Source organism: Schistocerca nitens, chromosome 11 (assembly GCF_023898315.1).
Source record: "Schistocerca nitens isolate TAMUIC-IGC-003100 chromosome 11, iqSchNite1.1, whole genome shotgun sequence".
In the NCBI taxonomy this organism is placed as follows: Eukaryota; Metazoa; Arthropoda; class Insecta; order Orthoptera; family Acrididae; genus Schistocerca; species Schistocerca nitens.
The window spans coordinates 17,255,522-17,267,964 of NC_064624.1; the positions used below are offsets into that span (position 1 = coordinate 17,255,522).

Here is a 12,443-nt window from a genome sequence, read left to right on the forward strand (position 1 = left end):
GTTCAGACAAGAGGAGAATACGAGCTTTAGAAATGTGGTGCTATAGAAAACTGTAGAAGATTAGCTAGGTAGATCACTTCACTAATGGGGAGGTACTGAATACAACTGGGGTCATGTTGGAGGAGTGGGGCATGCCGGGGGGGGGGGGGGGGGGGGTGATCGGGGGGGGTGGGGGGCGGGTGAAACTTTCGTGTCACAGCTCGACTAAGGCGTCCGTTGAAAGGACACATCTTGAGGCATTAAGGAATCATCTATCTGGTAATGGATGGAAGCGTGTGGGATAGGAATAGTAGAGGGAGACCCAGGCTTAACTTCAGAAAACAAGTTTACAGTTTTATACGAGTGGTGTTCAGTAAGTAATGCAACAGTTTTGTTGCCCACTTTCAGTTGAAAAAATGTGGAATTTGTTGTGGGCCACCATGGACCATACCCGTTTCAATCCCTACAGTTTCACGAAGTTCCGACAGGTGGCAGTACTACACGCACCCTTCAAATTCGAGTCTGTAACGGACGTGCACGACAACCAGAGCCGTCACCAAGTTCTTTCAGCGGAAGACCAGAGTGTCGTAGATATTCGAAGGAACTCGCAGGACGTCTACGGAGGCCCGGTAGTGAACAAAAGCACAGCGAGTCACTGCGCGAAGTGTCCGTCACTTATCACGACGAGGTGGTGGAAACCTGTCCGCTCTCCCGCCTGCCACACGCAGGTGTTACTCCTGTACCGTCGGAACTTTCGCACACTCGTTCGAGGTGACAGATGGCTCACAATCACACACTTCGCTGCTTTTGGTAGTGCTGACACACTTGTCCACCAGTTGGGGGTGTTCAAAACTTGTGTGCCCACTGGATTCCTCGTCAACTAACAGAGGAACATAAAGAGCAACGAAGGACCACCTTTGCAGAATTGTTTGCATTTTACGAGGCCGATCGTGACAATTTTACGTCTTACATTGCGACAGGTGACGAATTGTGGGTTTGTCACTCCAAACTGGAAACAAAACAGAAATCTGTGGAGTGGTACTGCACCACCTCTCCTGAAAGCCCTACGCTCAGCCGGTAAAGTTGTGGCAATAATCTCCCGGGACTGTGAAGGCGTCGTTCTGTTCGATGTCTTCCCTCGTGGTGTAATGATCGACTCTGAAGTGTATCGTGCCACCCTCGGGAAATTAAAGAAACGTCTTCACCGTGTTCACCGCCAAAACGACGCAGGCGAGCTTCTCCTCCTCCGTGACAGTGCGAGGCCTCACGAGACTGTGCACCCCGAAGGGCTCACAAAACTTCGTCGGACTGTTCTCCTCGTCCACCGTACGGCCCGAATCTCTGGCTTCCACCTGTCCGGTCCGATGAAGGACGCACTTTACGGGTAGCAGTACGTGGACGACGGAGAGGTTATTGATGAAGCAGGAAGACAGGTCTGACGTCTACCGGTGAAGTGGTACAGTTGCCGACACACTGGCTCTCCGATTAACGCGGCACAGGACCGTCTCATTGAACGGAGATTCTGTCAAAAATAGGGTTTGTGGTCAAAAGGGTGGAGAATAATGTGATGCATTGGAATCCTAAATAAAACCAATCTGCTGTCAGAAAGGAATGTGTTGCATTACTTATTGAATGACCCTCATATCAACCTTAGAAATTTCTGACTTCCTCCACTTGCGAATCGAGGGTGGACGACTATCTCTCTATTCCTCGGTAGACACCCTAATTTGCTTTTACTTAACGGGAGCCGGGATGGTGAAAATGACAAAATTAATGATTTTTTTTTCATTATAAAATTATTTGGAGTTTTTTGAACAAAACAAATCAAGTTTCACTCTGGTTGGTTGGTTGTTGGGATGTTTAAGGGGGACTAAACAGCTAAGGTCATCAGTCCCCCAAGTTTCACTCTCCTAAGTGAATTCTAAGTGTGTTTTTTATCGCTGAAAAGTTGACGCGCCGCGTGAACAGTTGTAGCAACTCAGTGTGTCACCTCTGACGGCGCCACTCGCTGGATGCAGGCGGGGTATCTTTGTGGAATTAGACAGTGTTTTGTTTCCCAACGTTGTACGGATTTATCTCTGTGACGAGAGAGTGTTCGTATCGGTAAACATAAATGATATACCGTGTGTGTTGACTTGTGGAGTTTGCTTTGTGTTGTTTAGCTGTTCAATTTTGTGTATTTGACGAATATTGCACGTACCTGTTTTACGTTTCAGCAATCGAGTGATTAAGAAAAGGCACAATGAGTGGAAGAAGGGAGGTGCTGCTCAGACTGCTTCACCGACTACTCCAAATGAATGTGATAGAACTACTTCCAGCAAGAAACCTTGTGACAGCAAAGAAAAATTTGAAAACTATGAAAGTGACAGTAATAATGTGAATGAAGTAATTAACATTCCCTTGTTCTCTAATATTTTGAAACATCACGTATTATGCCAAGTTTGCAAAGAAAGAGGACTGGAATTGAAAATAATTTCACATATTGGTTTGGCATGTAAAATGTTATTGAAGTGTAACAAATGTGCTGCAGAAGTTTCGTTTTCTAATTCTAACAGTATTCCTCGTAGTGGTAATAGTGGAAAGAAGATGTACGATATAAATGTTAGGCTAGTGTATGGCTTGCATTGCATTGGCAAGGGCAGTACTGCAGGGACAATGTTATGTGGAATTATGAACGTGCCAAAACCACTAACCAAGTGTGGATTTTATAATGAATAAGTGGGATCTTCTGCTGAAGATATTGCTCAAGCAACAATGTAGAAAGCAGTTGAAGAAGCAGTAGTGGATCCATTCTTAAAACTTTCCAGTCACACTTCATGTAGTACAGAAACCAAACTGCAGTTTTAAGACTCAAGGATGTCAAAGGGAAGCAGTAGTTGCGAAAGGGGTGAGGCAGGGTTGTAGCCTCCCAACACGGAGCCCGTACATTCCACGAGTAATAAAGAAAATGGAGAAATTTGGAAAGGGATTCAAAAGTTCCAGGAGAAGAAATAAAAACTTTGTGGTTTGCTAACGACATTTTCATTTTATCAGAGATGGTAAATAACATGGGAGACTAGCTGAGCAGAATACATTGTGTTTTGAAAATAGCTTACACAAAGAATGTTGAGAAAAATACAATGAGGGCAACTGAATGTAGTCAAATTAAATACAATGATGCTGAATGAATTGGATTACGAAATGAAACACTGAAAGTAGAACTTGAGTTTTGCTACTAATGCAGTAAGATAATTCATGATGTCCCAAGTAGAGTGTGTACAAAATTCAAATTGACTGCAGTAAGAAAAGGAGTTTCTGATAATAGACATTTGTTAACTTGTAATGAGGTTTATACATGTAATTCATTGACCATATCTCTGATATTTTTAAAGCATGTCAGTACATTCTTCAGGGACAAAATGTTGTCATTTTTCCACATTACCTCGGTTCCTTTCATTTGCTCAATGCCACTACGGACATAAGGCACGTGTATCTGCACGGCAGAAGTTAGGATCTGGACAATCGAGCCCCTTTTTGGTGGTCTTCGCAAGAAAGTCACCACCTTCAAACCTCATCCCCCAAAGCGATTCTTTCAGTTTACCGAAGAGGGGGTAATCGTGTTGTCCCAACTCAGGGCCCTAATGTGGGTGTTACAATGTTGTCCACCCAAGCTTTGTGATCTCTGTGGTGGTTTTCTCATACGCACGTGGCCCGGTGTTATCGTGCAATAGTACGAGGGCTATTCAGAAAGTAGGGAATGTTTTGGCATTAAAAAAATCTAAGTAAAAGAAATACATTTTATTATATACATCTGAAAGAGCAACTGACACACTAATTTTCCACATAGCCATCAAACACATTGAGGCACTTATCATAGCTGTGTGCATGCTTTGAAAGACCTTCATCATAAAATTCTGCCACCTGAGACCTCAGCCAATTCGAGTTCCGCACCGTCATCAAAGTGCTGCGTTGTAAGCCAATTCTTCATCTTTGGAAACTGGGGGGAAGGCGCTCGGTGCAAGATCGGGGCTGTAGGGTGGATGAGGGAAAATTTCCTATTTGAATTAATTAAGGAGTTCTTTAGTGCGGTTTGCCACGAGAAATCGGGCAGCGTCGTGCAAAAACAAAATTTTGGACATCAGCTTTCCTCGGTGTTTGTTTTGAACTGCTCTTCTGAGGCTGTGCAAAGTTTGACAGTACCGGGCAGAATTTACGGTTGCTCCACATTTGAGAAAATCAATAGGAAGCACACCTTGCCTATCCCAAAACACTGATGCCATCAACTTCCTGGCTGACAAGGTTTGCAAGCATTTTCTTGGTTTTTGGGGGACCTCGTGTGCTCTTGCAATTGACGTGTTTCACCTAAGTCTCGTCACCGGTTACGATTCGATCCAGTAATGAATCACCACGTTTGTGGTAGGCCTCCAGAAATGTCAACATTGACCGCATTCCTGTTCTTTATGGCACTCTGTAAACATTTTGGGCACCCATCGTGCACAAAATTAGTGGCAGCCAAGCTTTTGAGCGACAATTCAACAAAGTCCGTGAAACTTGTGGAAAGTAAAGCGAAAGCTCCATTATTGTGAAGTGACCGTTTTCACGAATAATTTCGTCAACTTTAGTGACAAAATCGTCAGCCACAATGCTCGGGCATCCACTCTTCTCATCACGAACGTCGGTTCGGCCATTTTTAAACCGAATGCACCATTTCTGGACGGAGCATTCACTCATTACACTGTCTCCATACACTTCGCACAGTTCACAATAGATTTCTATGGGTTTAAGGTCTTTTGCCAACAAAAACCGTATCACCGACCACACCTCACAACTGGCAAGATTTTCAACTGCAGCACACATTTCAAACTCGAATATTGAAAAAACAGATGCGCAGAGACGTTCCCGCCGACACGGACGGATGCCAACTGTGCTGCCGAGCACGCACGTACCAAAATATACGCGATCGGCATGCGCCTAGCGTCGTCAGACGGAAATTGTTCCCAACTTTCTGAATAGCCCTTGTAAAGTATCGTGTTTTTGACAATGTAGTCAAACAGGACACAACTGAGCCTCGAAGTTTAAAGCTCCCACATAGCCATCAGAATTGGTAGCCATCACTGCTGAAGGCACAGTTTTAGATTTCTTCTTCAGAGAGTTTGCACACCGCCATTCCAGGGATTGGCATTTCATCTCCGGTTCAAAGTGATGCGACAAGCTTTTGTCTCCCGTCACAATTATTGTAAGGAAGTCATCTCCAGAATTCTTGTATCATTCCAAAATTTCACTGTGCACTGTTTTCTGCATTCGCTGGTGGACAGCTGTCAACAATTAGTAGAACCTACTCGGCACAGATTTTTCTCGACTTCAACTGTCTCGACATTGTGCACGCACTCACTTCTCCTACTCCTGCTCGCCGACAGCTCATTCACTGACATGCGTGTCAGCGAAAATCAGGCTGCGAATACGTCACACGCTGCAGTGTGCGCAGTGCTCAGTCTACGGCCAGGTGGGAGGTCCCGAATATCAGTGTGCATACTTTCAACAGATTATCTGCTCGCTTTATGGTTAACTGTACTGCAATAGACAGTGTCAACCTTATACACATTCTTCAATCTCTCGGGAATGTTCATCACCGCCCCGTTCTCACAACACGGGAACTCGACAGCACGCTGCTTTAGACGAACGTGAAGCATGGCAGTTCCTCTGATGGAGCTCTATGACAATGTGATTTGCAGAAACAGGTCGGATTAAATTTAACTACAAGCAGAAAGAATATTTCTAAGACTTTCCCGAATAGGAAAGGTGTAGAACAAAAACTGGATTTTTCAAAAAAAAATCTTGTTCATTTCTTTTAGAATGACCATCATAAATTTTAGTGTTAGGAACTATTTTCTGAGGATGATTTTACGGAGTGCGGTCTCGTACGAAAGGGAAATGTGGACAATAACCAGTTCAGATGTGGTAATTGAAGCTTTTGAAATGTGGTACTACAGAAAAATGCTGAAAATTAGACAGAAAGACAACATAACTAATGTGGAGGTGCAGGATCAAACTAGGGAGAAAAATATATGACACAACTTGCTTAAAAGAAGAAACCATCGGATAGGACACGTCGTGAGGTATCGACGAATCACAAATTTGGTGATGGAGGGAAACTGGGGGATAAAGACTGTAGAGGGAAACCAATGTTTGCGTGCAGTACTCAGGTTTAAGAGGCTGTAGGTTGCAGCAGTTACACAGGGACGAAGAGACCTGCGCAGGATAGCCTATCTAGAGTGGGAAGCTCCATAGAAACTAATCTTCGAAGTACGGTGATTACGACGACGTTGTCGACGACGACGACAGCAGCTGCACTACACACTTCACCTCAGTACTGGCAAGCAATTCTGTATCTCAACTTTACAGTGTTCTCGAGAAAATTTTTCTTTCGATGCAATCTTATATGTGCGACGACAGTCCAACTGATTGTATCTCGATTGCAAGTAATTTTTTGAAAACTTATCTCCAGACACACAGATGACCAATCTTGACATTTTTTCAAGTGAGTGAGAGAGCAGTACGTACCTCCAGTGCTTCTCCACCCTGCGGCTCAGGGCGATCTTCTCGCCGACCTCAGTGCACACGGGGTTGGTCAGCGAGATCTTGGCCAGATCGGCACGGGTCGCCAGAACCCGCCCGCCCGTCGACAGCGACCCGATGTTCACCAGCAGCACCTCACCCTTCGTCAGCTTCTGGACCTGCGAGAACGACGCGAACGGGGAGTTAGCGACACGAGTGTTTTCGAAATGGGAAATTTGCGTTAAAGTCTTACGGGATCAAACTGCTGAGGTCATCGGTCCCTAGGCTTACACACTGCTTAAACTAACTAACGCTATGGACAAAAACACACACACACACACACACACACACACACACACACACACACACACACGTCCGAGGGAGGACTCGAGCCTCTGACAATGGGGGGGAGGGGGGGGGGGCGCGAAAACTGTGGCGAGGCACCTCAGACCACACAGCTACCCCGTGCAGCAGCGTAATCTTCGGGGCATTGCTGTTACTATGAAACAAAAGTGTTTACTTGCAGAAGTGTGCAGTAAGAATATTGTGTGAAGTTGATAACCAAAGATCTTGTGAAAGCCTCTTAAGGCATCTACAGATTCTTACATTATGCCAGTACATACATCTCCTAGTGGTATTTATGGTTGACAACAACAGTAAATTTAGGATGAACTCACCAATTCATCATGACAGTACAAGAAGTAGAAATTATTTCCATACAGTCTATGCATTCCCCTAGAGTTCAGAATGAAGCTTTATATTCTGGTGCAAAAATTCCAGGTACGGAATTGAATATTTCTATTTAAAAGACTACCTTTGTAGCAACTCCTACAATTTATGAGAATACTTGGACTTAGGAATGTAAATTTCATTTATCTCTGACATTTGTATTAGATAGATCCTGACTTTGCTAAGAAACAGACAACTAATGCTGATCTGCTTAATGTTAAAAATGCTTTGTTTTAAGTACCTTACTATCGTATGTGTGGTGTGTGTTCTTTTAGGCACGTCCGGAAGAGCAGACACCAAACATACAGGAAGACAGAAAGGAAGACTAGATTTCAATTGTTTATTACAGAAAAACTGTAACAGATTCAAATACACGGTGCTTGTCACCGGATAAAGAAGGTTCCAAGTTTTGACACTGCTGCACTGTTGATTTGTTTGTGGCAACTTCGTCACAAGAGAAATCATTTTGCGTGTTGGAATTTTGCAACGTCAATCCATTTTTCGAGTGCAATGTGCATTCGACCATCGATTCGGCAAGAAACTGGCCCTGCACAAGCAGATTTACGACTGGCATACAAAATTCGTGCAAGTCGGTCGCATATGCAAAGGAAAGAACACTGGTCGGCCACGCACGTCTGACGAAAATGTCGAGCATATAAGAGATGTGTACACGTGGAGCCCTCACAAATCCACAAGACGGGTAGGCCAGTACCTCGACAACGCTGTCGCGTGTTCTGAAAGGACACCCGCTTATGAAGCTTTACACGATGCAGTTACTGCAGCAATTGCATAACAGAGGATAGGAATTTTGCATTTCAGTTCTCCAGGATATGGCAGAGGACATTTTTTGTGAAGAACTCGTCTTTTTGGATTAATCGATGTTTCCTCTATCGGGTAAAGTAAACCGCCATACTGTAAGAATTTGTACGTCACAAAATCCTTGCATCATTGTAGAATGAGAGAGAGAGACTCACTGAGACTGGATCCCTTTGGTTCAGTTTCTGTTCACAAAGTTTATGGACCTTCCTTTTTTGCAGAAGAAACTGTGACAGGAATGTCTTACTTGAAGATGCCACAAAACTGGTCGTTTCCTCAGTTTCACGAAGATTCTAAGGACTTAATTTTTACCCACGAGAGTGCCCTACCTCACTTTCACCTCGAGGTGCGGTCTTATCTTAACACCACAATCCCACAATATGGGATTACAAGTGGTGGAAAACGATGTTATTCATTGTTTTCCCAGGTAACTATGCTTCACACCTAATGATTTTTTTCCTCTGAAGTACATAAAAGACAGAGTCTTTGTCCGACCTATGGCAGCTACTCACCAAGATCTGGGAAATCGAACTGTCGGAGCTGTCAGTTCGGTAAACAGGGGCCTGTCGATCTGCGAGTGGAATGAAATGGCGTTTCGATGTTTCTCGAGCAGGACGGGGTTCTCGTAAGGTACAGTGTGTGTGCGACATAAAACTTTGAACCTTTCTTTATCCAGTGACATGTGCAATGTGTTTCTATCTTCCATAGTCTGTCTGTAATGAACAACTGAAACCCGTTCTTTCTTTTTGAATCACTCTGTATAATGGTAATATCTATATGCACTGACGATATTTCATCGACATATCCTCAGTGTGGATGCACCGCAGGTCTGACCGCCTGCAGGAATCGGGCCACGAGCAGCGAGCAGTGAGGACGGCGAACAGAAGTAGTATGCGACAAGTTGGGAGTTTGGGTTGGCTGGGAAGTGTGTCTAGACAGCCGAAGTATTTAAGGCTCCACATTCATAAAGCGGGAAATCTGGGTTCGAGTCTCGGTCCGGCACAAATTTTTATTGTTGCCACCGTTTTATTTCGACATTCCTTTTGCAGCCGTAGTCATATATCTTCCGTTATAAGCCGAGTAGTATAGGAGGAGGAATAGTGGCTTCTTTCAAAATAGCTGCTTTTCTTTTATAAGGGGCAATCAAATAGAAATGAAACAAATGGAGAAAATTAAGTAAACAGTTTATTACTTCAAAAGAGATTGCCATAATTGTTAATACAGAGAGACAATATGGTCAGTGCCTCTGAAGAAAAACATGTGTGGTTGCCTACTGTAATGAATCTTGCCTCCACGGGACATTTGCATGTCAAATGAAATGTTCAATTCCGTATAAATTTTGGGCTGACCTGAGTTAATTTTCATACTTAAGTTACTATTCCATATCAGAAGATTTTTTGCATATATCTGACCATCAAAATATAATTTTATTTTTCATATAGATCCATTTCACAACATCAATTTTGAACTGTGATAATTAGTAATCAAATTTTCCACTTTAGTAAAAGAACTACTTTACTGTAAAGATAATATTAAACTTCAATTTTCATTAAAAAAAAAAATCCGTTTTCATTTATAATTTCATTATAATTGATACAGTTGACCGGGTATGCTTACAGGGAATTGATATTTTACAGATTGTCAAAAAAGGCAACCTTTATTATTAACTACTAGGTGCATAAATCTTCACGTAAATACTGATTTCCAGAGACCACTATCTGAAAAGGTATTTCAGTTAAAAGAGCCAAATACTAAGTTGACTACATCCCGTGCTGCAAGGTATTAGACCGCTGGACTTTTAGATGACGTATATAGTGCACCTCAGTTGAGCCAGAGTGGTTTTACCAGCCACCGAGACTGGTCCATGTTACTATCTGAGAAACAACATTCTTTGTATTGCGTAGAAGTGTTGCACAATGTATTTACTTAACATGTGGTGGTGTAGAAAATGTGTCAGGAACGTAAAATACATTGATACAGTGACAAAGAGTAACAATGTTCCGGCGATCTGTAATTGCAACGCCTCGGACCCCTTCACTGCAATGCCTTAACAGGAATGAAGACACACTAGAGGACGAGATAACCATAGCAAGGTAAGTTATATTTGTCTACTAGAACCTCTACTAAACCTTCTGTTGCAAGATAATGCCAGCCTCATGTTGCCAAAGTTGTTTTGACAACATTGCAGAGGATCTACTGGGACGTCTTTACACATCCTCCGTACTGTCACGGTTTCTCCCTGTGTGATTTCCGTATTTCTGGAGTCCCGAAGAAAGACTTTGTGGCCATCGATTTGCTTTAGATGAAGATAAGCACACATGGGTACAATCTTAATTCCATAAATAACGATAAACATGTTTTCGTAAAGGCAATGACCATTTTGCATCACACTGGGATAAATGTATTAGTTTACTCACTTTTTGTCCATTTGCCTTGTTTTCATTTGACTGCTCCCTTATAATATATACATAAAAGATGTGATATGATCACCTTTAAATGCAAAAATTTAGGTTAGGCTTTATCGTGACTGTTATTGACATTAAATGAAACAACAAGTTTACTGTAACCAGACACTGTTTATTTATCTCCACGACATGTATCAAAGGTTTAACCTCCAGTGATCACAGGTTCCTTTCACAGTCTTAACACATCACATGTATACTGTCATATTTTGTAAACAAATATGGCGTCTAAATCTATTGAGTGCATGGATCGTATAATAGAAGAGAAAATGTTGTCACAAAGTCCAAACAATATACATCCTAACGACATTATTAGAGAATAAATTTTTTATACCTAATTATCAGTTTGAGTAGTTAGTGGTAATCATAGTTTGTTGTTACTACAATTTACAGAGTTACGCAGCAGTTGTTGCCATTTAGGCCACATGTGGGCAGTGCGTCTCGTTCCTCAAGTATTAGCATTTTTTTTCTGGATGCAATAGAGTGTAGCAAATGCAAACCATTTCAGCCGATATGGCAAACGTATTATTTACAAGAAAAGGGAAGTAATTGCGAAATCATAGGGGTGTCTCTCTGATAAACACAGGAGTGTAGAATATATGCTAAAATAGTAACACACAGAATAGCAGAATTGTTGACAATATTCTGCCAGAAACGCAATTGCACTTTAGGAAAGGTAGAGAGTTCACAGGTAATACGTTACACACACACACACACACACACACACACACACACACACACACACACACACACACACTTACTATTTGTAGACTACGTGAAAACTTTAGCCCAAGTAAACAAAGAATAGCTATGGGAGATAACGAAGAAAACAGAAATACCTCTGCACATAACAACACTAGTAGAAAGCATGTACCATGGGATCAGAAATCTCCATTGCAGGAAATGCAAAAATCTAAGACCAGGACAAATTTAATATTCATATTGATGACATGCTGAGGCATCGGATATATAAATTTGTATACTTGTGACCTCACAGAAAGGATATAATCTACAACATTTCTCTTTGGTGATGGTCAAGTTGTGACTGCAAAGAGTGGGAACACACTTCAAAAAGCTGCTCACATTTTATCCACAATATAATCTATTAGTAAAAACAAAGATGATGTAACTTACCAAACGAAAGCATTGGTATGCTGATAGACACACAAACAAACACAAACAAACACACACAAAATTCGAGCTTTCGCAACCAAAGGTTGCTTCATCAGGAAAGAGGGAAGGAGAGGGAAATACGAAAGGATGCGGGTTTTAAGGGAGAGGGTAAGGAGTCATTCCAATCCCGGGAGCGGAAAGACTTACCTTAGGGGGAGAAAAGGACAGGTATGCGCGCGCGCGCGAAGCAACCTTAGGTTGCGAAAGCTCGAATTTTGTGTGTGTGTGTTTGTGTTTGTTTGTGTGTCTATCAACATACCAACGCTTTCGTTTGGTAAGTTACATCATCTTTGTTTTTAGATATATAATCTATTAGTATGGACATAAAAAAAGAAAGTAGTAAGATTTAATTACACTAATGGAACAATATATAAGACTGTCACAGAAAGCTTTTCCCGACAATCTAACAGAGTTGCCAGTAACGACAGAGTACAGCTGTGGCGTGGATGTCAGTTTACGACGTGAAATAATTGTAAGTAGCAATATTGGACGGTGTAGCCACTCACCTTGGCGCCCTTCTTGTCGCCCTCCGTGCGCACGCCCAGCAGCCGCTTCAGCAGGTAGTACGACACCTCCAGCTCGATGAAGATCTCCGGCAGCGCGCCCACCGCGCCCAGCACCTGGCCCACCAGCCGGTCCGCGCGGCACAGCGTCGGCTCGATCTTCGTGCCCACACCTGCGGGCACACGGAGTGTCCTCGGCACGACGTACACGATTTGAGGACCGCGTGCTGCGGCTCACCGGACGGTC

General features: G+C 42.9%; 1 protein-coding gene across 1 annotated transcript in view; it reads right to left on the minus strand.

Moving 5' to 3' along the window:
- LOC126213030 (eukaryotic translation initiation factor 2 subunit 3) overlaps positions 1-12,443 on the minus strand; it is an 87,584-nt gene that overhangs the window by 12,827 nt on the left and 62,314 nt on the right. Inside the window, exons 9-10 of the mRNA XM_049940600.1 lie at positions 12,200-12,369; positions 6,520-6,692 (exon numbers count right to left, since the gene is read on the minus strand). Of these exons, the coding sequence (XP_049796557.1) occupies positions 6,520-6,692; positions 12,200-12,369 (343 nt within the window). The remainder of the gene's footprint in view (positions 1-6,519; positions 6,693-12,199; positions 12,370-12,443) is intronic.